We start from the raw sequence: 26,801 nt of genomic DNA on the forward strand, positions 1-26,801 counted from the left end.
CGTAAACGACACAGTAAACACGCCGTCGCCCCACCAGGGGGCAGCAAAGAGCTGAACAGAAAATTCTCCAGACGAGACGTTTCTCTGCAGCTGGACCCAAAGAAAAGCGGTTCGTCCAGCCGGGCAGAACCGATTTCTTCTGGTTAATCCTTCATGGAAACAAAGCAGCGAGTGGGAAAAAAAAACCAAACTGCATATTTCTCTCCTCACCATCATGAGCACAAATCCTACGGCTGCTCTCATGATGCTTTTGGCTCATTAGAGAGAAAACTTAAAGGCACAGATTCCCCTGATCGACAGGGAGGAAAACATCCCCGTTTATCCTAAACTTTTAGTTTCACTTTTAGTGTTGGAAGTGGGAGTTTTCACACTGAGTCAAAGTATTTTTGATTCTGTTTCAGTGAAACGCTGCTGCTCAGCTGTAAATCTGGAACCCAAACCAGCAGGATTACAGATTAGCAGCGAGGACTTTAGAGGAACGTCACTGACATTTAGGAGAAACCGAAGACGCTGCCGAGTGTTTGAGGCTACAAAGAAACCAGAAATAAATGTAGAGATTCAGGAGAGGTGATTCAAGCCTTTCCCCATTGATTCAAGTAGATGATTAGTAGTAGAGCCATTTTAGATAGAAAAAAGGAGCAACTTTCTGCCAAAAAACTAACATTTAAAAAAAAAAATTAAAAGAAAATTTCTGAGATTAATCTAAAAATTTCAGAGTTTGAAAGCTAAATTTTTGCTAGAAAATAACTGAAATTTTGAGACTAATCGCTAGAAAATGTTTGAGCTTATTCTAAAAACTTCTCAGTTTTGTGACAAAAATTTACTCCTTTTTTTTCTTTTCTACGATGGCCCTGATACTCCGCTGTAGGAAACATAGTGGCAACGTTTCGGCTGCAAGAAAAGCAACAAGGTTTCCTGACCAAAGCGAGGAGAAATCGCTGGAAAAACGCTGAACTGTCAGTTTTAAATCTGCGGATTGAGCTTTTTGTCTGACCTCTCATCGGGTCACAGAACTGCACTCCTGATTTATTAAACACAAAAAATTAGAGAAAGTTTTCCTGTCGACAGGAGACAAACTATTTTGGTGGCTGTTTTTTTCCTATTCTGTTAAACAGTCGATTGTTCCTCTCTTGACATTTTCTGATCTTATTTATCGTCTTTCAGTTTTAACAACAAGCTGCAGACAAAATGGATGATATCTGAAACCTCTGAACGTCTTCATTGGAAATCCCTGCAACATATTCACACACAGTGAGGAGCATTTTGTGCATTCCCTTCAACATCACAAAGATACAGCTTTAACAGAGCGCAGGCCAACGCTGCAACAAACTGGACATAAAGTGCAAACGGACGTAGGCTTTCCTCTCATGGCGTCAGACCAGCTGAAGCTCCAGTAAAACCAGTGAGACAGCAGGTGGCCGGTTAGTGGCTCTCGATCACCACCGGCTCGTAGCCACCGGCAGAAACCCTGAAGACAAAAACAGAAACACAAACAGAATGAGAATCTGTGAAGGAGCGGGTTAAAGCCCTGAGGTTTCTGCTGGAGTCAAAACTGGGATTTTAAATCAAAAGAGGGAAAGAAAAACATAGAAAATACAGGAAAAAACATCCACATTCAACATTTTACAAGTCAGAAATCCATAAATTTCTCAGATGTCAGTTAATTTGAATGAGATTTTTTATTATTTTAGTCATTTTATTTATGAATGTATGGCTGGACAAAAGAGCTGATGGACGGACGGACACTTGCATAGTTACGAAACACAAAGAAACCAGAACAACTGAACCTAGAAGTTAAAGAAACTGCCATCAGTTCAGCTTCAGCCGCATCCTCTGCTGGATCTGCTTTCTGGTGGTTGTGAAGTGAAAGAGTGAGGAGTGGAGAGCAGGAAGTGTCACCTGTTTCCCAGTCGGATGCTGCTGAGCGCCGTGGTTCCGTCTCTGCTGACGAACAGGCGCAGGTTGCTGTCTGGAGGCCAGAAACAGACAGAAACCAGCAGGGAAACTGGTATTAGCATATTTCACTGCTGTGGCTTTTCTAAAGCTTTCATTTCTCTCTCATGAGTTTCTGTTGCGTCACTGAAGGCTGCAACCAACATGTTTTACACGTAACGACACATTTACTACATTTACTACCCTGCTAACGTGTTCAGACACCTGGAGCAGTTTGCTAAAGTAAATACTGAAGTGAAAAGGTCATGAAGTTTATTTTTTACAGTCTTACAATTAAAAACGTTCCATATTTCTGTTAAGAGGCTGCTCATCTAGTTCATACCTTTAGATTACAAAGAAAGTAGTACAGCCTGCTTTATATGTACAATGTAATGAGAGTCATATGCCTGCACAATTTGTTAAAAACCAAATAAAGTTTTGAAAAAAAACAAACATTCCATGTTTAGTGGCCATTTGTACTCAGTTCCCCTTACTTTGATGCCCCTAAATAAAATCCAGTGAAACCAACTCTGGTTTTCATAGAAAAGTGACAAGAGGAAGAACATTTTTGCATAAACCTTTTCCCAATGATTTTCTTGGGATAAGTTAATTTCCAGATGGTTTTCTCGAGAAAATGAGTTCATCTCAAGAAAAACTTGAAGAATCAGGCTCAACACACATCAATCGTGTCTCGAGATGATCTGGATGAGCATTTGGAGGAATGAATCAGACAACTTATCTGGAAATAAAAAACACTGAGTATATGTAGAAAATATCCGCTCTGTGCTTCCATACATTTTTAGATTTAAACCTTCCTCACAGAGAGTTTAAAATCAGAGGTTTTAGTTAAAATGGAGCCATTATTTTATATCTGCAGTCATCCATGCTAAGCCCAGACTGGACTGGATCAAACTGGATGACTTTTGTTTGAGAAGTCTTGCAACAGGCGGAGTTCTGCGGGTTGAAAGTTTGAGTTTCATCAGAGTTGTGACATTTGGCGCACGCTCTCGTATCTAAAACCCTCCAGTGATGGTGTGGAAAGATTAAACTGTGTTGCAAACGCTGCTGAAACTCCTCTGAGGCTCCAACCAGAGAAACGCTGCCTCTTTACCTTCGGTGTTGTTGATATCTGCAAAGTTTTGACTTTGGACGATTTTCTCCACGATGTCGTCGGCATCGATGCGGGTGTCGTTGACCCAGGTGGGGTGGCTCTCCACCGAGTCCTGCTTCCTCCTGAAGTACAGAACAAACACCATGAGGCCGCAGCCGCTAGCTAACTAATTTAGTAATTGAATAAACATTTACTGGAGTATTTAGACGCTAAAAAGGGGTATTTGCTGAAAAAACAACACAGAGAATTAATTAAGCCAAAACTGCAAAAAACAAATATACATTTTGAATTTCATAAAAAAAAAAAAAAAAAAAAAAAAAACAGCTTTGTCTAAATATTTTCTACCCAAAGCTCTTCTAGTGGCATTTTAGCTTCCCCTGGTTCAGATTCTGAAAAAAATAAAAATAAATCTACTAAGCACCAAATCAGTTAATCCAAACAATAATCACCAGATCAGCGTTACACTGTCTGATGTCAAGTCCAGCTGTTCCACATGTTGATGCTAGGAGTTTTGTTTTTAGCTGCTGAAGCAACTTTAGCTACAAATGATCAAGCGTAATATAAAGGCGTAATCTAAAGGCATGCCATGTTATTGTATTTTAGACAATAAAAACGGAACTACATTATTTGATAATTTGCATTTTTTAAATGTATTTCTAACATCGTATATGAAGATTTAAGTGGTTAAATGAAAACTCCGCGGAACGTGCCAATTCTATGCATTACAAAATTAATCGTTAGTTGCAGAACTAATTATGACTATAAACTTCCAGTATTTCGTGCATCTCTGCTTTATAATGCAAATAAATGTCTTTTTATTTAACTGAACCAGGAAAAAAAAAATCTGTTGGCAGACATTTTGGGAGGATTCACGTTCCTCGTCCATCAAAGACGGTTTATTGCAGCGCTTAGGATTCACGATGGGAAAAACGTCCAATAACCAGAGTTAATTAAAACGTTAATCAAGCGTCCCCTTGTTTTATCTGCTTTTAGGACTCTTCTCTGAGTCAGTACCTCAGAGGTCGGTTCGGGGGCAGAACGGGCCGTGGGGGTCGAGGGGGTCTCTCCGGACGTCCAGCATCCTTGTCGCCCTCTGGTGGCGGGTCGGTGGTGAAGCAGAGGCCTCCGGAGGCGCTGCTTCCTGTCGAGGTGTTCCTGCGATGCGTGAGGTCCGACAGGCTGGAGGAGCAGGAGTGCTCAGTGCTGTAGCCTGCAGGACGGCAGAAGCACGAGAAATTAGACCAGGAGATTTAAGTTAACGGTTTAAGTTGAGCGGGGTTTATTTTTATGTCCAATATTTTTTTTGTTGGTTTATCAAGACATAATACAAAGTTGTTCACATTATAAACATCTTGCATAACGTCTCAAATTTTTTTAGACACGTAAAACACCATAAAAACAGAACGGAAAGAAAAAATACATTAAACAAGTGGGAGGAGAGCTGGAATATTTAATCTAAGTTTTTAATTTAGTGACATGGTGGGTTAATTACATTATTCTACACTGATTAAAATTAAATTTTGCTGAATTTTTTTCTACCCTCACAAATGTTCCAACAGCGTTAAAACGATATTTTTATCATCTTTCTCTTTATTTTTCCATCTTCCATACATTTTTCTGTACTTACCTAGTTCTGCATACTTCAACTGAATTCAACAATTTATTTATCAAAACATTTTATGTTTCAGCTTTAAGAATTTTTGAGACATTTGTACTTTAATGCAAATCTCAGCTCCGTTGAAACGCACTGAAATTCGTCAGAATTCAGCAAAAACTTTGTCGTCTTTTACAGCGTACAACATCGGCCACTTCAACCTAAATAAGAAAATAAACATTTTATTATCTACAATGCAAGAAAGTAGATAGTTTCCCAGCAAGTGTAATTTCACTTTGTTGTCATTTGTAGCAACAGATCTGCATCTGCGTTAAATACAACATTACGGTTGTTCAATGTTTGGTGTCATTTCAACTATACAAAGTTTAAAAATTGTATTTAATGTTTAGAAACACAAAAAAGTAGTGAAATAACATTTATTTGTGGATTTTGAGATGGTAATTCAATAATTTGAAACTGATGAGAAATCAAAGATGGAGCGGTATAGTTTACATATTTATAAATATGTAAAAAGGTAAATAAAAGTACTTTGTTTTTAGAAATTCAGTGGTTTTTTTAAATAATCCAGACCTTTGACACATTTTCTGCCTTTCAGACTCCACAGGAAGTTTCCAGGTTCTTCAGGAAGTCCAGTATTTAAGAACAGAACCGAGGCGTCGGACCTGCTGGTGGGTTTCCTACCTGAGATTTTGCTCTGCTGGCTGGCGTAGCTGGAGTTACGAGAATGACCAGACTGGAAGACTTCTCCCGGACCGGACTGGTTCTGGTTCGGCTCGGAGTCGTCCAGCAGGCCTGAAGGAGCAAACGGATCGGTCAGCTCAGTGTATGTGGGAACAACGAGCGATCAGCCTCAGGGACGCAGAACCCAGGCTGAGAACCGGCCCGGTTCTACCCAACTCGTTAAAATAATGACTCTGTTCACTATAAAACTTTTAAGTACCGTTTGACTTCAATACAAGAAGGTTTAAATCTTAAACAGAGACAGATTCCTCTTTCTTTTCCACAACAAGCTAAAAATTCTAGTTTTTAACTCCATTTTAAAGGCTTTTATATCCTCTCTGCATCATTTTCAGATTTTAAATAATTTGGGGAAAGAAGCAGAGTTTTTAAATATATTCACTGACCTGACATGCCTAATAAACACAAAAACCTTGTTTAATAAACCTCATCTATATCTATATATCTATATATATATATATATATGTATATATATATATATATATATATATATATATATATATATATACATATATATATATATATATGTATATATATATATATATATATATATATATAGATGCTAATCCAAGAGGAAATTTGATCATTAAACTCAAATCCCTTAAAAAATCTCTGCAAGCTAAAATCCTGAGTTAAACATCTAAATCCTGAGAATAAAACAATTTTTAGATTTAATGTGCAGTTAATAAAAAAGTTTCAGATTAAATACATTCTTTAGTTAAGTTTAGAAGCTGAAAATAATGAAAAGGTTGACGCAGCCACTCAGCCTGCCATGTGTGGGATATTGATGATGCTTTTGTCAACGTAAACAAAACATTTCTGCATCTTCTACCAAAGCTTTGTTTACACCAGGGTTATAATAGTTTTGGATTTTTCATTATAGTTTAGTTCAATTTCTTTGTGACTTTTTGTTTGTCTAGTTTAGTTAATTTAAATTAGTGTTTGGAGTGTGTTTGCTAGTTTTTACTTCAATCAGTCATTGTACAGAAGAACAACAAGTAGAGCCCATCCAAAGACTGAAAGACAAAGATAAGACCTGCATGGACAGGTTCCAGTTTTCATTAGCTACTATTAGTTTAAAACTATTTAGTTTTATATCAGGTTTACTAGTGTTAGTCATAGTTTTTTTCATCCTTCTTACCTTGTAGGTGGAGAATTCAAGAAGGTCAAAGCATTGAGTTGTGATTATGCTTAAATTTATTTCGTAATGAATACTCAAAAGAAGACACAATTTCCTGAAAATGTAGTAAATTATTGATGAACAATAACTGACTCTGCCGTTTTAGCCCAACGTTTGCTTTTTGCTGACGCCATTTTGCAGACGAGCGTTTACGGATTATCATCATGGATTATGGAGTGTCGTAATTTGCCGGCAGCTGATGTCAACTGATCGAAAAGTTAATAAAGGGATTCATAAACACAAAATGAAGGATATTACATCTATAATTTCAGTACGTTTTGGTTTGTTTTATAAATACATGATATAGTTCTAGTTTTTCTCCATTAAACATTTCGGAAATGTTTTCTCAATTTCAGTTTTTGTTACTTTGCTTGCTCAGGTTAACTCTGATGACCTTTGCTTATAGTAACTATGCTTCTTCTCTATTGAACTCCATGTCAGAGTGAAACCCAGCTGTAAACAGCCGTTTCTCTGCTTTTTGCTGAAATGTGAGGCTTTGAGGAGCGACTCCCACCCGAGCTGATGATGGAAGGCCGAGGCTTGGAGGCCCGGCCCAGAGAAACCCCTCCAGCTGGCCCGGTTCCCTCGGCCGTCCCCTCCCCCTTGCAGTCCAGCTGCAGGGTGTGTTCCCGTCCGGGGATGGAGATGGACTTTGCTGTGCTTGGAGCGCTGCAGAGGGGAAAAACAAAACAGCTTTATCAGCCTGGAACAGATTAAAGGAGCAGAGGGAGCTGCTGCGCCTCAACAGATACGAAGGAAAAAATTAGTCATTGTTTCAGCACATGCTTCAGATTATACGCATTTAAAAAGGAAAATCTGATTGTTGCCTTTAAATCCTGAAAAAAGAACCAGAAGAAATATCAGAACATTGAAATGTCTTCATTTTGCTACACTCCACTCACACTGGATCAGATGTTACTGAGGTGTTCGGCCAGAACAGACCCAGTAAGAACCAGAGCCAGAAACCATTTCCGCTCTTAAATAATTAAAAACATCAACATCTGGACTGGTTTGATTCTTTAACTGGATTCACAGGATGACTGATGACTTGGTGCTTCAATCAACAAAATGCATTTCTGAGAGAGAAACGAGCAACTTAAGTTTAATTTCAGGTAAATTCTTGTTAGTAACTGTAAAAATAGATATAAAAACATAAAATTCGCAGGTTATTTTCCGCAGGCCGCCTGATGTAATCTGTGATTAGATTAATGAAGGCCGTCAGCAGAACCAACAAGTTCTGTAAATGCTTTAGATACACCTGGAGGGGCAACAGTAGAAATATCACCTAAATGGACTCAATGATTTTAAAATTTTAATTTAAAAAGGTTGCAGGAAGGATTTGTATCATTACTTAGTCTCTTCAGAGAAAAACTGAATTTATGCTCCTACTCACGTTTTGAAGCACGGATCTCCAGAAAGAAGAGTCATTCCAATGATTACCTGTAAGGTGCAAAAACATAACAAAAGACAACAGTTCAGATAAAGAAACTTCTTCCATTTCACTTTCCTGACTTCATAAAAGTTGTTTTTAAATCATTTTGTCAAGCTAAAATTTATTTTTCTATTCATCAGTTCATGTAGTTTTGTGCTTTTTTGTAGAACAGAAATACGTTTCTTAGCAGAAGACAAAATGGTCTAGTCAAAGAAAGTGAAACTGTAGAATAAACATGAACATGCATTAAGCTCATGTGACTGGACTGGCTTTGAAGCAGAGTGTACTGGTGATCTCTAGGTGGCGCTGCAGAGCCCCAGACTCCTCCCTGAATGGATGGAGACCATCTAACTGCTTCAATACAATTTCTGGTTTTCATCCTACAAAATATTTAGGAAGTTAAACTAATTTTAAAATCTATTAAAGACTAAAATGAACAATACAAACTTTTGCTGACTAATTTTAGATTGGTGCTGAATGATAAAAAAACCAAAACATTTTTTAATGGTAGAAAAACAACTTGGTGATACAGGAAAACCATTTATCTGCCATCATCGGTGGCTATGCTAACTACAGAAATATACCACACAGTCAGAAACAACCAATCAGAGGCAGGAGGAGGGTCTTAGCGCTGTCAATCACTCTCATGCTCACCTCCTCCTATTACAACTGGTTCCATAGATGCTAATGCTAGTTAGTTCTGGGAACACTGGGAGAAGAAAAATAAGCTTGATTTTTTTCATCAATCATCTGCCGTGAGATAATAATTTTAACAAATATATTAAAAAATTTATAAAAGTTACGTACTGCAGCTTTAACAGACACGTGGTTTAACGCATAAAATCCCAAAGAATGTTGCCAAGGCATTTTATCTTTATAATCAGGCATGTTCAGGCCCTCTAAATAAAAAAACCTTCACATGCCTGGTCTAGAAAACCCGTCCAGACTGAGCTCTTTCATCAGTTTCACATGGTAGAGATTAAACTGGCTCCTGTTCAAACTGGCGACTATAAACGAAGCCGTAATGTTTTATACGGTTTTCATGCCGTCCGTCCGCCATCTTGCCTTCAGGATGGAGTTGTCCTGCCGCGTGTTCTTGGTGTCGTATCCCTCCAGCAGACAGCAGCGCACCGTGGAGCCGGAACCGGCAAACTCGGCCATGTTGAGGTCTGTGAAGCCCAGCTGAGGAGAGGAAGAGAAGTTTGGACTCGGTTAAATCTAGATTCACTAATGGAGGCTTTCGCTGCCATCTATTTCAGACACACGCTGAGAAAACGGGAGAATCCTGTGACACCCAGTGTTTAGCAGCCAGAGTAATTTCACTTTGTTAACAGCAACGCTTCTAGTTTTAGTTTATGACAGGGAGCGAAAAGAACCACGTCAGTTTATTTTTAACGTTGAAGATGTCTTTAAAAGGTAGAACTTTGTCACTTTTTATGCTAAATCTGGAATTAAATAGGAACATGTTACTTTCCTGCTCAGACTAAGTGAAGAGACTAATTTCCCTTCAAAGCATTTACAGTGTCTGGTTTGCATAACATAATCTGGTGAGAGCCTGAAGCAGTGAGGACAGCGCCTGTCATGTCGTATTTAATCTGCAGTAGAAGAAGAAAAGCAGCTGTTGGGGTGAGTCACGACTCGATACGTCGCTTCTATATGAAATTTTAAACATTAATAATGAAAAAGTAGTGGTTGTGTCAACTTATATTTTGACTCAATTTCAAATTCTTGTTTGAGCGTTAGCAATATCAATAAAATAATCAACTTATTGGATATGAAAAGCCTTTCATTCCTTAAGTGCCAAGTAAATCTAATTAGCATCATACCCACATTATACTAATGTAGCTGCAAAATTCAAATAAATTTCACATCTGATTGACCAAAAAATCACAAGTAAAGTTTTGGTACAACTGGATGTAAATTTAGGTATTAAGAGATAAAACTGGCTCCTAAAACATATTTAATTATCAGCCCAATTTTACTTATATCGATAGGTTAAAATAATTACTAACATCAGCAGATGCTGATGTATCTTGGATTACTAAAAAAATCTCAAGTCTTATAAAAAATGTTAATTTCACAGCCCAGTTTTCATCCAGATGATAAAGCAGGAGACCCCGACCCAATCTGCTCCTCCACCTCACTGTTTTCTGCCGGATAAATCCTGTCCTGTCAAAGTTCTCACGAGCCAAGAATGTGACGCTTGCTGCTCGGTTTAAAACCTCTGACCTCTGAAGTGTAGGTCAGGAGTTTCTAAATTCCAGCGTTGACAAAAATACCTCAGATAAGACCCTCATCTGCTCGACCTCAACTTCAACATGCCAGGTGGAATCAGCCTGTTATCCACGCTGCATGTTCTGTTTTTTCCAATCAACTGGGCTAAAGTTGATCGTTCCCATTCTTCGTTCCCCAGGTTTCCCCTTCTTTAGCAGAGCTCCTGTTTTCATAGGTGTAACTTCTAAGGAGGGAAGTGGAGTAAATTTAACTAAAGGAAATCTAAAAGGAGAACGGGCAGAAACAGAGGAAGCGGTTCCTGTCATGCAACATCGTCCAGGAATCGGCATGAGTGTAGGTCCAGGCGGGGATCGACCTTGCTGCATTCATGAGACGCGACTCATCTGTTGGGAGGCGTCACGCTCAGAGAGGAGCTGCCAGGATGTTTTCCCAGCTTCCAGGCAAGCGTGAGTCCAAGGCAGAAAGGTTTTTGATTCATGTTAGTACCAAGCAGTAGGTTTTACTCGTGAAAGCGCAGCGAGAAATGCTAATATTTATGTTACATGACAGTAAGGTTTACAGGAGGGGACACGGGCCCATCTGTAACTGTTTCTATGCGTTTATAGAAGGCAGACAGGAACTCTTACCTTTGAATATGCTTTTCCTCCTTTCAGTTCCTGCAGGGAAAACAGGAAGACAGTAATGAACCCAGGGATTTAGTTCTGATTAAGTCAGCCTCCAATTACAGGCCTTCAATCAAATAGATCAAATGAAAGGCTGAGACCACACACACACACACGCACACACACACACACACACACACACACACACACACACACACACACACACGACTCCTGCTGTGGAGTTTAATGAGCAGGTTGAAAGATTTAGCATCTGCACTAAAGTGTCTCTGAAACCTTTGCCTAAATAGATCCAAACCTGCTGTTACCGACTGAAAGTCAACACAATGTTCCAGCAGACCGAGCAGAAGAACATCTACAACAAATTCACAGAGTCAAAACTCCTGACTGTTTCTGACGTAAGCAAGACAGGAACTAAATGAATAAGTAAAAGGATAAAAATGGAGCAAAACAAAGAACAGTGTAGTTAAGTAAATAAGTCAATTTAATAAGTCAGTAAAAAACAACAAGTGAATATACAAGTAAGGAGGTGAGATGATGAATAAATCAGTAAATAAGGACATAAAATATGAGTACATAAATGGAAGGTTGTACAAACGGATGGATGGATCCATCCGTTTGTATGGATGGATCATATATATATATATATATACAGTATATATACTGTATATATGATGTACAAATCCACAGTACACAGTGTGTAATCTAGCAGGGCTCAGCTAGCTGCCCATAAAATCGTCCCTCACTGATGTGAATCTCCCTCTAAAGTAAAACACCAGGTGAGAAATCGTCTCCCTCTTGACATTGTGGGTCGTACCTTCCTGACGGACACCCTGCAGACGGACGGATCCAGCACCCCGGTGTGAGGGTTGGCGCTCATTTTCGACACAAAGGTGAACCTCTTCCTCCAGCGGACACAGTTCTCATGAACTTCCTCTCTGTCAGAAAGGAAAAAGAACAAAAACATTTTAGGAACCGTTTTCAGCACATCTCTTCTATCTCTATCAAACAAACACGAACGCTTAAATTCTTCCTGTAATCGCCAACGGGTCAGTGACTCCCCTCTGGGAATAATCAGGAGGTTAACTGGAAAATTAAGCCATGATGGAGCTGAGACCAACAGCTCATAAACATAAAATATGGTTTATTATTTAAAACACTCTAAAAAGTGGAGATTTGTGACCTTGTGACCTTTGTCATGGATCCAGGGTACACTGATTTGTACAACCCTCGTGAGAAAAGCCTGAGCGACAGCATTTCATCATGATAGCCAGGAAGTGGTCAATCTGTGTGAAAACAAACCTTCCTGAAAACAACAACCAATCTGATCAGCAGGTCCTGCAAACCGCTGCAGCAGCTCTGGATCCTTACGAGCAGAGTGGAAAATGTGACACGTGGAACAACACGGAAATTTGATTTTCTGCCGCCTGATATCTTCAAAGCAAGAACAAAATTAATCTCTGGAAACCTGGTGTTTACTCAGCTTAACCTGAACATTTAAAGCCAAACCAGGAAGAAACGTGTTTTAATTAGCAGTAAGTCTACATGCTTACAGCTGGTGACTAATCCTTTACACAAAGTGAAAAAACACGTCAAGGAAAAACAAAGAGTTGAACAGAACTAAATCAAAACTACAGCAAATGAATGTTATTGATCACATTCTGTAGATTTTGACAGAAAGTTCAAAGGCAAAACAACTAAAATAATAAGATAATTTAATGTCCCTAGAATATTCTATTGAAAACAGTGGAAAACATCCTAATTCTTGATTAAAAATCCTAGGAAAGTGGATGAAAAATGTAAAAATTAAATTACCATTAGTTTATTTATACAGAACCAAGGCACAACAAATCTGATCTCACATCACTGCACAAGACAAACAGAATCCATTTGGGATCCATAAATCACCAATCACTCAATAACAATCCAATAATATTCAGTGGACCTCGGATATTCATAAGGGTTAAAGAAGGACAGTGGATTATGAATAGCTGGAAATCTCTCTAAAACACTAATAACTTCAAAGAAAATATTAAAAAGATAAAGTATAAATGTAAACTAATTATTGCCAAGAAAACGGTCTGAAATCAGCCAACTATCAGCTAACTCAAACATTATACAACTAAGAATCTTGTTTTATGCATTTCCCAAATTGATTTATTTTGTCATATGTATTTTATTTCCCTCTAATATTTCCTCTTTTATTTTTATACATTTTCTTTATTAATATAAAATGAAAAATTCTCTCAAACTACGTGTCACACAAATTTCCACTGAAGTCGGCTTCATTTGTGGGAAGATGAAAGCTAAAAATCTAAACAGAAACTTCAAATAAATGGGGAACAACATCATACATGACAGACTGCAACTTTTAGAATAACTGTAACTATATTCACTCAACAGACAAATGCAATACAAATCCACTGTTTGCATCCCACTGTTTTTAAAGTGTTGTGCTGCATTTCATCCGCCTTTTATGTCATTGATGTGAGAGACGCATCATAATTCTACACCAGAAAAATGCGGTAAATTTGGACGTAAACAACGGCTGAAAATTATAATTATGAACTTGTAAAAGACGTTTGTGTCATTGAAGCGCATCACACCATAATCCAACCACTCTTGGGTCTGACTTCACATCCAAACAGACTCCTCTGCAGACGCTGCAGTCAGTGCTCTACAAAACGCCGTTACTAGGAGTTGTGATTTCTTTTTCTTAGCTTCCTCCTAGTTGTTATGATGCTGTTGGCTCCCATTGCTGAATAACTTTAAAATCAATCTATAAACTGCTCCATCTATCAGTACTTTTGTAAACAATGCGCTGCTGTGTGACGTCAACGTTCTTCTTCTGTGCATTTGAGCCGATTTGGGGACGTAAAAGGTTCTCACAGAAGTCTGATTGCTGCTGGGTTTAATTAGTAGTGTGATCAACCATGCATAAAACAACCAGACTTCAGCAAAAATATGGTAACTGAGCATTAAGACGTGCTGAGTGAAACCTCGTCCTGTCGAGGTTCTTCTATTGAAAGTTGTTATGAACAGGCTGAGCTGCTCTGCAGCAGCAGCTGCTCTAAACACGCCCTTCCCCCCTTCAAGTTATTCATTATCCCCAAAGCTCTCCAACAACACGCACTGATTTTTACCTCCTCATTTCTGCTCTTCCCTCACTTTTTTAACCAGTTAGAGTCACGCATCACAGCTGAATCATGAGCCACATTTAAATGCCTTAGATTTTATAGGAGCAGATCTGTCAATCAGAAGAGGAGATTTTACTCATAAAAACCGTTTTGCACGTCTGGTCTTTACGTTACAGACGGTTCATTGCAGAACTTGATTTGAGGAAATGTACTCCAGGTTATTGTCATCTCAGCCTGCCAGAGGAAGGAAACGTAATCATGATAGGATGCAGGCTTGTTTTTGTCTTTCAGTTCTTTTAATTGTTTTCTGGAGCTGTGGTTCTCTAAGAGCACATGCTTTTGTCATTTATAAAAAGATCCATGAGATTTTTTAATCTTCATTTTTAAATGAAATGAACTAAAGTCTGGGTATACGCAAATTAAAACCAAAATAAGCCCCAAAACAAAAGCTCAAATCTAAAACAGGCCTTGTTAAGATACAAGGATGTGTAATTTCCCTCATTTGGGAGGCTGTTTGATGATCCGTTGTTCCCGGGAAAGAAGCGAGTTTCTGAGAAGTTAAAACCCAACAGCACACACACACGCGCGTGCACACACTCCCAGGTCTTATCAGGACCCCCACGCTTTCGCTCCTCCGCAGCGTGTACGCCAGAGCGTTCCCGAAACGCATTCCTCAGTCCAGATGGCTTTGTTCAGGCTCCATGGAAACCTCACGCTGAAATCCATCGACGAGCTGCCAGCAGCTCTGAGGAAGAGGAGGAGACCCTTCACACCGACCCTTTATTTTTCAGCTGTTTGCCACCCTTAATTCTGCTCTCTGCTTTTAACATCAGAGTAGATTGTGGTGAAACATTTACCAGCAGTTGTGCAGTCAGAGGTTTAAGGTGAATCTGGCCTAGGATGTCAATGGTTAAAGTTGACCTACTATGCTTCTTTGAACAGGTTGGGAAACATCTATGGGTTATACCGAATATGTTCGCTACATTTTTTGCACAATAATTATTCTTGGAAAATGAGATTTTTGTCTGATCAGATCAGAATGAGCTGTTTAAGGGCCTCTTGTTACTTTAAATCCAAATCAGCTGCTGCTGACCACACCCCCAACTCAACATTTACACTCGCATGTGAAAATGGCTGCAAGCAGATAGGCAATCGTACAACTGTAAATCTTTGACAAGCAGAAGTGGAGCCTCCTGCACAACAAACAAGAATGCAGCAAGTGGTTTCTAAATGGCAAGTCAATAGCAAAACACTCGTCTTTTCCAGCAGCCATTGTACACCGAATGCAGTGGTAAAACCAGCTGACCAAATGTTCTGGGGCTCTGCTGGGTTGCTAGGTTATGGCGGAGCTCTGCTGGGATTGCTAGATAACGGGCAGTGCTTGCTGATTTGTGATGTTACATTCAGAAGGTTTTTGAAGTGGCTCATTTTTCACACACCATAAAACATTAACTTGTTGCCAAAAGCAGTCTGGGTGTATATTTTAAGCTCTTGGTTTGTTTTTAGAAGTAGTAGAATCCCAAATGGAAGTACAAAAATGTGTGAAATGTAAATTTTGCATGATAGAACAGCTAATGGTTGTTGTGGAGACTTGGTGTCTCCAAGATGCTCTAGTTCCTCCACAATGCACTTCTGAGACTTGTTTTAGCTGCCTTACTCACCCCCTACTGTGTGGTGCCAAGTTAAATATGACCCCTTGTCCAGTTAGTGTCAACTGACTAAAAGAAACTGACCTCTGTGTCACACCATATTTATACCCCTGGGAAACAAGAAGTCATGTTTAACCAGTCTGTAGTTCCTAGAAACTCAGATTAACTTTAAAAAAAGTAAATTATGAAATCAGTTACTGTGCCAACAGAAATTCAGGTGATGTTTTCCCCCCGGAAACTAAACAAAACACACTACAGCTTGAATTATTCAAACATTTTCTTGTGAAATTATACTACTGCAATAAAAGCTTTTTAATATATCTACACCAAGAATAATAAAAAGTAGCTGCATGTTTAGCTTCTTGTACACCATAAAGTGTATTAATTCAAATACCAGAAACACCGGCGCTACTGGAGCAGATTTAAAAATACGGCGCAAATTTCTCAGTGAAATGAAACGAATGCAACACCTAATGTGTCGTTTCTTTTTTCAGTTTCTACAGTTTTCTCCATCATCGCAGATTCAGACAAATTCTTAAAGATTATTACTTTCTCCTCTGATTATGTTGATTCACTTAACTCTTAATACCAAAGTTATGAGAAGTTATTTCAATTTTTCTGGCTAGAAAACGGCAGCGAATGAATGAGCACTTCTGCACTGAACTAGTTATTCAGCATCATCATGTTGCTTTGACTGTAAGAAGAGATTAAATTTTTAATTGGTAGATTTAAATCCAGGTTTTTCCTCTCACGGTTGTCTTTATGTTGACTGTGGGGTTAATCACTGAGGAAGAAGACGAGGGAGGACTTCCTCAGTCCGTCATGAATATATGGAAATGGAAATTCCCTTCAATGAGTAATACAGGAAAGCAAATCAGAACTGCAGCAGTGAGTGAGCTCTAACTCATCAAAACTAAAATATTTACAGAGGCAAATTTACCTGAAAGCACAAAACAAAATGATTTGAGGCAAGTGTTTATTTTGAGAGCTAACACGATAATAGCAATGTTGGAAGAATGGTGAAGAAGGACGAGGTTTGACATGCAACTAATTTATTTTGTAAAGAATTTTTTGGCTTTTGTTGAACCGAAATTAGTCAGGAAGTGGTGGGAGAGACAAGGATTAGGATTAAGGCTTCTACTGATCCACCCAGAGCCCAAACATGCAGCTACAAACCCTGAATTTTACAGAAAAACTTTAGGAAACAAAGTCTTGTCTGTCCCTTCATGCTGACTTAACTGCTGGTTTGTTCTCTCTCCTAGTCTCTCGAATGGCATTTTGTTTTGTTGGTTGTTATTTTCTGATCTTTGTGTGATTCATGGAAATCATGACAGCAAATTAAATTAGTTTCTGCATCTTCTGTCAGAACGGCAGGCACCATGGGGACCCACGTTAATATAAACTCCTTCCTGGAAAAGCTTTAGTGAGGAAAATCTTCACCAGTGGCATAGTTCAAAAATATGAGGGATGCAAGTTCACTAATAAGGAGCTGAGCAACTTTGACTGGGTCTCTCGCTAAAAATCGAATACAAAACGTACTGCCTGAAAAAGCATTATAAATTTAAACAAACTGATTAATCTCCATTTGAATGATTTATAATTTTTTCTCTTTTCTTTCTTTTTCACCAAAAATTGGATGACAAAAGTCTTCAGTTTGACGCTTTGGTCTCAACCAGCTCCATTTTCCAAAAAACAACTTTGCTTACAGAAACTTCATAAATCATTTTATTTGTCGTTTCTGTCGTTTTGTCTATTTATTTTGGACATTTGACATGTCTTTCAGGTCCAGTGGTAAATGTTCATTAGAATTTAAGGTTTATTGATCATTGAGGATGTGTTCTTGCATTACTATGCCATTACCGTTATATTACTTGAAAATGTTGTCAAAACGACAATATTATCGCTTATCACAATTAATCATCCAGCAAAATGTGTTACCATGACAGGCCTATATCTGCATCCACCACTTACGCTTGCAGACCAGATTTGCTCATTTCTAGAACTGATGTTGGGGCCGCCCAAAATCCTTCAGTGGGCCACAAATGGACCCGGGCCACATTTTGGACACCCCTGAGTTCCCGGATTCATGTTTATTTTGACCTCCCTGACACCAAACATCTTTAATCTGGACCGACAGGCTTTGGTAAATAGGTCTGTGCTCCATCTATCAGAGGTTTGCTTCGTTTGAACCGGGAGGAAAAAGTCTAAAACCAACAGAATATTCAACAGAAATGAACTCTCTTCCCTCTGATCAGCCTGAAGAAGATAAACTAAACCCCGTCCTGAATGAGCGATAAGTAAACATGCTGTCCGTGACGACTGATGGCCCCAAGTTGGACCCCAGCATGTGATGACTCATCATGTCAGCAGCCAGGCGGTATGGGATCCTTATCTACCATCCTGGCTGCTTTGGAAGGCCGTGGCTGGGTCGGGTCGCGTTGGGAGCTCAGATAAATGACCCGAGAGCAGAGCGCAGAGATCCTGCAGCGGGGATGGTGACGTCAGGACGGGAGAGGAGTCAGGATGTTCCCAAACGTTACAGGGTGAACCACTGAACGCAACACTCCTTTCAGACTTAGCGGCCATCGCTGGGCCAGTCAGGATGACAAATTTAGCTCACCGAGAAATTGTCTCAAAAATTGTGATAAACAATAATATTGTTGTTTAGATTTTTGCCACTGTGCTTCATGACAGCTTAAAAATAAAAAAGCGTGGAGTGAAAAGTGTGGATAAAAGAGGAAAGATCATGCCACCAGTTTGGCAGTATTCCAGATATTTAAAACAGAAAATTAATGAGTAATTATCTATACGTTTTTCAGCCATTTTGTCCAGCTCTAAGTTTTGCACACATCTGAGATGGGAACGCAGCTAGTGTGATGAATAAAAGGGAGACCATCTAAAGTTTTTCCATCTCATCTGAACCTAAATCAAGATTTTGAGGTTTCTTCAGAGGAAGTGTCTCCTACGTTTCATCCAAAGCAGAAATACAAACACGGAGAGGAGCAGTATTAACAATCAGTTTCCCTGGGAAGCTGCAGTGTGGAAGGAAGTCCATTTTGATTACCTGCTCAGGCACCAGCCGGGTCCAGTCCAAAACAACCCGCTCACCTTCCCTCACGTCCCATCAAAACACTAACAACTGGAAAAGTCTGATGAAAACAGGAAACAGCTGCTGAAAAAGCGGATCGTCCCGGTTGATCCCTGACAAACTCTCGCTCCCTTTCTGGGATCCTTCCTGCTTTTCATTATGAGCCCCATTCCTCGTCTCACAGGACTAAAGCACAAACTCGATTATGTCTGGAGACTTTGGAAAAAGTGATTCTTTTTTCCTGCAATCTAACACTGCAAGGGACAAAAGACCTCCAGGGATGGCTTCCTGGTTGTTTCCACTGACTCACTAAAACAGGATTGAAACCTCAGAAATGTTGTGCCAAACCTCCAAAACTTAAAAAGGTACATAGTTGATCCATTGAGGTTCATACAAAGACTCTAAAGAACACAAACTGATTAATTTTTCTTACTGTATTATGACAAAAAAAGAAAAAATGTCATCTTTTTATAAATACCATTGGTAGAAGCTCACATCCAACAAGACCAAAACCTTCCCCACTGTGTTTCGCAGATGGAGGGGAAGAGACACTTTAAATTTTCCCAAAAGGTCAACAGTAGACGGTCCGGACACTGTGCCAACTCCACCCAGAAGTTCACTGCACTGCTGAGGCTCCTAAGAAGCACATCCTGAACGAGCTGCCGGGAAACAAACCCGACAAACGTAACCGGAAAGCAACCCACAACTGGAGCAGCAACTTAAAAATACTAAATTCAATGTTAATTTACTTGAATACTAATATTGTAAAACTTCCAACATTTCAAATCAACAACATTGGAAATACTCACATTACCTAAAAACCGCTCCGACTCAGGGAGCTGATACCTTCTGGGAAAGAACCCAGCCATATGTCTTTATTTCATATCAGCATAAAAAAAAACAAGATTTTTACAGCCCTGATCCACTACTTTATTAAAATACCTTTTGGTTTGATGCTACCATTCAGTCTGCTTTTGTCAGAGTCCATCATCATTATTTGGTCGATCTACCTTGCAAAGTTTCTCCAATTCAACATCTTATCCACATTCTTCTTAAAGTGACCCAACAGATTTTCTGTTGGATTTATTTCTGGCTCGGCCATTCCAAACCTTTTATTTTGTTGCAGATTTAGAAGTCTACTTGGAGTCATGGTGCTGCTGAAAAATTTAATCCATCTTCAACTTTCTAGAAAACACTCATTTGGTTTGGATCAAAACCAAATGTTATTCCCTCCACATTGAAAAAAATGGCCAAATAATGATAGTCTTCACTGAAGTATTTCATGAAGAATACTGTGCATTTTTTGGTAGACTTCTCCTGACTGGGACCTTGGTACAATAAGATTTTTTTAGATTTTTGCATTTCTCTGCCATCTCTGACTGAAGGATTCAGTTGTTTTTCGCAGTAGATACTGCACATAAAATATGGGAAACAAGTTTTAGGATGATTTTATTGACGGTTAGTCTTTACGTCACAAAAAAGACAGACTTTTAAATTTGGGTGAACACACTTCTGAGATCTTCACTTTCTGTGCTCACCCTCTTAAAACTCAACCGTTCCCTCTCCTAAGCATTCCAACATTCCTGTTCTTTATAAAACTTCATCAATAAAAAATCCTTGGCTCTTATTTCGTCTCCACATCAAACATGATAAACCCCGATCCAGAGAAAAATACCTCCCATAGCCAAGCTGAGCCGCACAATACTGTTCAGTGTTGAGATGTAAAGAATCAACAAGAATAAAAAAACAAGCTATAAAATGTTCGAAATGTAACATTCAATGTGTGACAAATAGAAAAGCAGTGCTGACAATGGAAAGACGCTGTCACAGCAGAGCCCAATTTCTGCCAAATCAAGATGGAGGCCATCTGTTTTTAAAGCTGCACACAATGAAAACACATTTTCAGCTGGGGAACGTGCCCGTCTGGATGCAACGGACTCCTTCCTGTGTTGATAAATGTCTGATAACTTCAGTTTTAAAATGCTTTCCATGCGGAGCAAAATCTACTTTCAAATTCTTTTAACTCAACAGACCAAAAAGATGGAAGAGGGTTCAGTTAAGAATATGGAGCAGAGACGTCAACATTCAATACACAGTACGACAAAATGAAAACTTGGATAAAGTCACAATTTTTTCCCCCACATCTAATGATGAACCTTTTCACAGTTAAACTTATTGAAACTTCATGTTCTGATGGAGTACAATATTTTGCAATTTATGTACAAAGTGCATAAAAACTTTTACCAAGCAAAATTCAAAACAGATTTGTAAAGAGAAAAGGAAATACAACTTACAAGGAACTGAAATTTAAAAAAATAATAAAAAATTTGATTCACAACACGATGATTGATATTAAAGGTGTCAGTTTATGGAACAATCTTGAAAGTGAGATAAAATATCCTAAATCTCTGCTTTTAAATGAAATTTTAAAATGATAATGATGAAGCAATGTTTCGATAAATGAGCTGATGTTTTGTTGTGTATTTGAAATATGTTTGTAATGATCTAAGTTGAATAGCTAATTTTATTTTTATGTTAATAAGGGGCAGATATTAGTTTAGACTTCTCTCTGCTCTTTTTCATTCATTATTTCTTTTAATAGTTACATGAACTTCTCATATTTATTAATGAGTGAATGAAATAAAAAAAAATCAAATTAAATCTGGGAACAAAGTGACTTTTTGTTTAACCAGTGAACCTGGCGCAAGCTAAGCTTAATACCACCAGCACATGTTAATGCAATTTAATTACCAAATACTTCATTTATTCCAAAGGGAAATTAAACATTGTCAGAACTAATATTCTCCAGGTATCTTCAAAGAGTCGTTGTAGACCGTGTTGGATGGAAGAGTTGATTTGAACTTCTTCCTCCTTTCTCTGCTTTTTGGTGGCATTATCTGAGCTTATGAGATGCTAATCAGCTGCAACCAGGTGTAAAAGAAACCCTTGTTGCCATGGTTACTGTCTGAAAGTGCAAAAATAAATAAAAGAGCAGAACCCCTTACAGCTGCACAAAATCCAAAACCAGAGGGAATAATTGACCTAAAAAGCAATGCCTCATGAACAGAAGTCTATAAAAAGATTAAATCTGAATGCAACAAAGGAGTCGGTTTTCTACCCATACGACAAGGCAGCTTTAAAGAGCAGCAAAAACAAACGAGGTGGATTAGCAGTGTTTGTCAACAACTGATGGTGTCACCCAGGACATGTTGCTGAGACATATCGCCTCCAGTGCTCAGAAATTGACATGTTAGTATGTCATGGCAGTCAAGAGTCAGCAATTTTTTCCTTCACAATAGAACCCCACAGCATTCTGGGAGATGTAGGCAGAGGTAAGGCTTTAGCTGCTCAACCTCTAACTACCAGCTAAGCTAGGTTGGTGGAATCAACTCACTTTTTGGTTACCTAGCAACTCATTTACTCTTTGGTTACCTAGCAACAACCTGTTGAGTAACTGGTGCAGCAGCAGTTTAAGGTTTTGCCGCTGTTGATTATAACTGCTTAAAAATAAAAAAAAGAAATGGCATGGAGCGAAGACTTTGGGGAAAAAACAGGAACGATCGTGTCACTCGTTTGGTAGTATTTCAGATATATAAAAGAAAAGCTAATCAATTATTGATATTGACTGATATGAAAGGCTTATATTGTGATATGTTTTTCAGCGCTAGATTGATTTATTTCCGTTTCATGTTCAAGTGCTGCAGATGTACAACAATGTTTCAGGAATAAGGGCCATAAAGGGAAACAAATTTTCAGAAGCACTTTCCTGCTCCAATCTCTTAAAGTGAAAACCAAAATCTGATTATTACACCTTTATGTACCATCCACAGATACAACAGGAGATTCACAGATTCTTTACACTGACTTATTGCTCATTTCCTCAGAGCTCTGGCAAAGATACAAATATTAAGAACCAATGAGGAAGAGTGCGGTTGGATTATCTGGAGTGTTTTCCTGCACCAGCTGCATTATCTGAAGTGAGTGACACTGATGGCTGAGATCAGAGGAGCCAAACAAAACTTTCCCTGAGAACCAGTCAGTCACATTCCCAACATGTGACCCTCTTTCATAGCCCGGTCGATCGCCGGTCCCGATTCGCGACCCACGGCAAGAACAAGGCCCGTCGTACAAAGACCACGTTTGTCAGATCGGTGACATAACCCTAATCTACGTACGAGCCTCCCTGTGCCGTCCCTCGCTCCTCTGAGAGCGCCTTGTTTTCCGAAGCAGAGATGATAACGGAGACGGGAGGGCGGGAAATCAGAGCTGTTACATAACCAGGAGAGAGGAGGACGACCTCTGACACCACATGCACAGACGCAGTTTGGTTGGGTGGAAAAAGATGTGAAGTGATTCGAAGACCTGATGAAACTGCAGCTTCTGGTGGTAAATATTTAAGCCAGATTTAGTCTCTGAAACCAGCCAACACATGACATGAAAATCTGAAATTTAATTGATTCATTTTCTCTTGGTTTACACAATATAAACAATATTGATAATTGTCTATAATAATCATTGATTTGTTTTAAATATGTGAAATACTACCAAATTAGTGGCATGACCTCCTGTTTTATCCAGTTTTTACTTTTTATTTCCATTGATTGGGCATAAAATAAAAACGAGTTTGACATTGACACTTCTGCAGCTTGAAGATGTTTGGGACGATGGTTTACGGATTTTATAACTGTGCTTGTGCTTCCTTAGGAGCCAGACTGCAAACATTAAACAGTCTCCAGTGCATCAGTCTGTCACTTTATCAGTGAAAAGATGCAGAGCAAACATATTTCCAGGCAATAAATCCGATATTGGGAATCAAAGGCGAGGACCTTTGATGTTGGGAACTTGTCAGAGGAAGATCTGAATCGGCCAGCTGAGAGTCATCTTCCCAATCTGGCTAATCTCAGTGGAGGTTAAAAGCTTGTAAACACAGATCTTATGAGCCGAGTTTAGCTGAGTTTAGTCTGGACGATCATGAAAGGTTCCAGCGCAGAGACTCAGAGAAGTGGCTTAACGTGGCTACACCCTGCGATTAAACATGACTCAAAAGGTAAATGTTCTCCGATTGACGGCCTGAGCTGCAGAAACTCAACAATCTGCAAACAAAACTCAAACTGAGCTTTTAGAGGAAGGAAGAAAACTTAAAACCAGACAATCCTGCAGCTAGTGTCACCTTTTTGGTAACAACTCGGTGTCTGTATTCTTGGATAATAATAAGAAACAACCCTATAAGCTTCAGTTTCTATTGCAGTGGCCTAATCTCACTGAAAATTTAAGAAGATTCAAAAGCTTGATTATTTATATTGTGTTTTTTTACTAAATAATTTGTGGCAAAACTGATCATTCTTATAAGGCATTTTTACATGTATGTTTTACTTTTTCAAGTTGATTAGTGACTAGTCATTTTTAAATGACTAAATATGACATTTTCCTGTTTTAGCCACTCTTCAGAGGGGAAAAAACAAGAAAACATGTCTTTCAAGACTTTCTTCTGCTGATTACAAGTGAGGAAAGGACCACAAGAAAAAGAAAAAAAAAAAACAACTCGAGTAAACGTAAATATACACACAATCACAGCAGTAATTAAAAAAACCTGGAGCTGTGATGAAAAAAGCTGGATGAGGATCCACATTTATCTTGCCACCACAAAATGAACAGGATGGTAAAGAAGATATAATTCTCTGCTACAAACGGCAACAAATTTCATTTTTGGCTCAACATATAATTTGTAAAGAAGTCTCAGGAGATTGAGAAAAAACATGTTCGCCCCTTTGTGATTTCTTTGTTTCAGATCAAACAAAGGTAAATATCAGACCGAAGAAAAGTATGTTAAATGTGTGATCACTAACTAACCCTAATAACTAGTTGGGCCAAAGTTTGCAGTGTTTTTGTTTGTAACTATTTTCTTAGGAGCAACAGCAAAATATTTAATAAATAGACAAGGACATCATAACAGTACTAGCAAGCTAGGAACTGAGAACTGTGCTTGCTAACGACTCATGTTGTTGAACCAGAACATGTTACTGTAATATTACTGTTTGAAAAGATTTATTTTTACTTACCGGTACTCTAAATAGTCTATTGATTTTTTTTTTTTTTTTTTTTTACATTTTATACTATTATCCTACTCAGTTGCACATTCCTTTGGAACAAATTGCACCATTTTGGATAACTGCAGTATTTTATGTTGTATTTTTGTACAGTATGTTATTCTTAACTTAGCTTTTTAATATATACATTTATACTTTCAGTTTTTTGTGAATCTACATGCCTCGATTCTCTCACTTTGTTCTTGTTACACCTGAATTTCCCCAATGTAGGACAAAAAAAGATATTTCTATTCTGAAATATAACCTCTGCTCCCAGATATTTATCTGTTCGCATACAACATCAGTCTTCAATAATAAGCCTCTTCAGACTCGCTGCATGACAGACTGCTACAGGAGATCATCACCAAGGTACTCGATTGAGTTAACTTTTGCTTCGGATAAATAAAGCATGTTTTAATTAAATTGAATGTCAATGCAGGGGTTAAGTTGGCCCAGCAGCCCATATGCGAACTCTTATGAAGCTTCCAGAACAAAAAAGACAAAATAAACTGATTAGGGGAGACATTTCAATAATAAAAAACTCAAAGCAGGTGTGTATAATTCACAGAATTCCTCCAAAAATGAATTAAAACTAAATCTGAAAGTGTAACATGACTTTTAAACGCTATTATTTAAGCATTTAAAAGCCATTTTGCAGCTTTTTTCTGACTGTTTTTTTGTACCTGGAAGAAGTGGCGACAAAGTCTCCGTCCAGCAGCCGCAGTTTGCAGAACAGAACCCCGTTGACAAAAGGCACAGCGGTCAGCTCCTCCAGGGTCAGCTGGGTCTGAAACTTGAATTTCTTCTTTTTCACGAAGAACGCCATGATTTCACGGCGTAAACTCGCTTAAAACCGACGACTAACCGAACCTCTGGCAAAAACAGACGAAGCTAAAAACAAACCGCTGACGCTTTTAAAGGGATTTTGCAGGCGAACTCCGCTGTTTCTTCTCCTTCAGACGGGATTCAGCGCTTAAATCTGGAAACAAATCAAGTCAAACTGTTAATAACGGTTTACGGACACGGAGGAAACGTTCGTGAAGGTGAGGGAGGGAAAAACTCACCTAGATTCATCTCGACCTCTGTGAAAACCACCAGCAGAAGGTCGACAACATTGAAATGCCAGAAAAGAAGACCCAGTCCGCCTTTCTTCGCGGTTCCGAAGACAACTTTGCTGTTAGCTGCAGCATCAATTAAACTGACAGCGGGTGCTATCTAACTTCCGGTTGGAATCTTTCAGAATAAAGGCTCAAAAGCTAAAATAGCTCGGTTATTCTCAACACAACCAACCACCAAAACACCGTATGTGTTGCTGAATCTGAGATAAGTAACATTTAAACTTTATAACCGAGTTTTACTTGCTTAAATATTTTTAATGTTAACTTTTTTGTTTTTTGCTTAAATATCAATGGCCTCTTTTCCGGTTTATTTTTGCTAATTTGACGAGACATGCTGCAAGTAGAATTGTAAGTGAAACAGCGCCGCTGTGCGGCCAGATATTCCCAAGACTAAGAAAAACGCTTATTAAATCCATTATTTTTGTATATATTCTACATGGAGTGGGAATAGTAGCCAAAAATTGTGTTCAAGTAAGAGTAGTATTATTTTAATATATTTTTACTCTAGTAGAAGTAGGAAGTAGTCATTAAGTTTGGAGCATGAATCGCCTTCTTATCATGACACCAAATCATCATCAGATTCAGTTGAGTACTTTGACTACAACACTAAAATTCTTGATTTTCTTTTATTTATTTAGCACTATTGCATTACAACAAGAGGGTCCTGAGGTCTTTCTGAATGGACTTTGTATGCTTTCCCAAAGCATTGTGGGATCTTTCCAGCTATCGCAGCTTGCCCCCAATGCCAACAAAACATGACTGTTGGGCTAATTTGTTTCTAAATTGTCCTTGTGTATTAGTGAACGTTTATGGTGGTTGTTCTATGGGTCTCTGAGTTGAACGCTGTTTTTAGAACTAGT

At 38.6% G+C, this 26,801-nt stretch overlaps 1 protein-coding gene across 1 annotated transcript; it reads right to left on the reverse strand.

Annotated features, from left to right (window-relative positions):
• Positions 1 to 837: 837 nt before the first annotated feature.
• On the reverse strand, positions 838 to 26,027 carry LOC102237875 (protein FAM102A-like). Its single transcript, XM_014470537.2, has 12 exons — positions 25,888 to 26,027; positions 25,507 to 25,802; positions 11,681 to 11,801; positions 10,870 to 10,899; positions 9,074 to 9,190; positions 7,970 to 8,016; positions 7,091 to 7,245; positions 5,340 to 5,450; positions 4,058 to 4,253; positions 3,044 to 3,165; positions 1,900 to 1,969; positions 838 to 1,468 (listed from the first exon to the last, which is right to left on the reverse strand). The coding sequence occupies exons 2-12, from the start codon at positions 25,647 to 25,649 to the stop codon at positions 1,423 to 1,425; spliced, it is 1,158 nt and encodes a 385-aa protein (XP_014326023.1). The 5' UTR covers positions 25,650 to 25,802; positions 25,888 to 26,027; the 3' UTR covers positions 838 to 1,422.
• Between the last annotated feature and the right edge of the window lie 774 nt (positions 26,028 to 26,801).

Source organism: Xiphophorus maculatus, chromosome 12, assembly GCF_002775205.1.
Source record: "Xiphophorus maculatus strain JP 163 A chromosome 12, X_maculatus-5.0-male, whole genome shotgun sequence".
NCBI classification, from domain to species: Eukaryota; Metazoa; Chordata; class Actinopteri; order Cyprinodontiformes; family Poeciliidae; genus Xiphophorus; species Xiphophorus maculatus.

Excerpts from the sequence above, each read along its gene's own strand:
- LOC102237875 (XM_014470537.2), bottom strand. The coding sequence starts at position 25,649 with ATGGCGTTCTTCGTGAAAAAGAAGAAATTCAAGTTTCAGACCCAGCTG. Across the intron at positions 9,191-10,869 it reads GAGGAAAAGCATATTCAAAG|CTGGGCTTCACAGACCTCAA; the intron begins GTAAGAGTTCCT and ends TCCTCTCCTCAG. Across the intron at positions 1,970-3,043 it reads AGATATCAACAACACCGAAG|ACAGCAACCTGCGCCTGTTC; the intron begins GTAAAGAGGCAG and ends TCTGGCCTCCAG.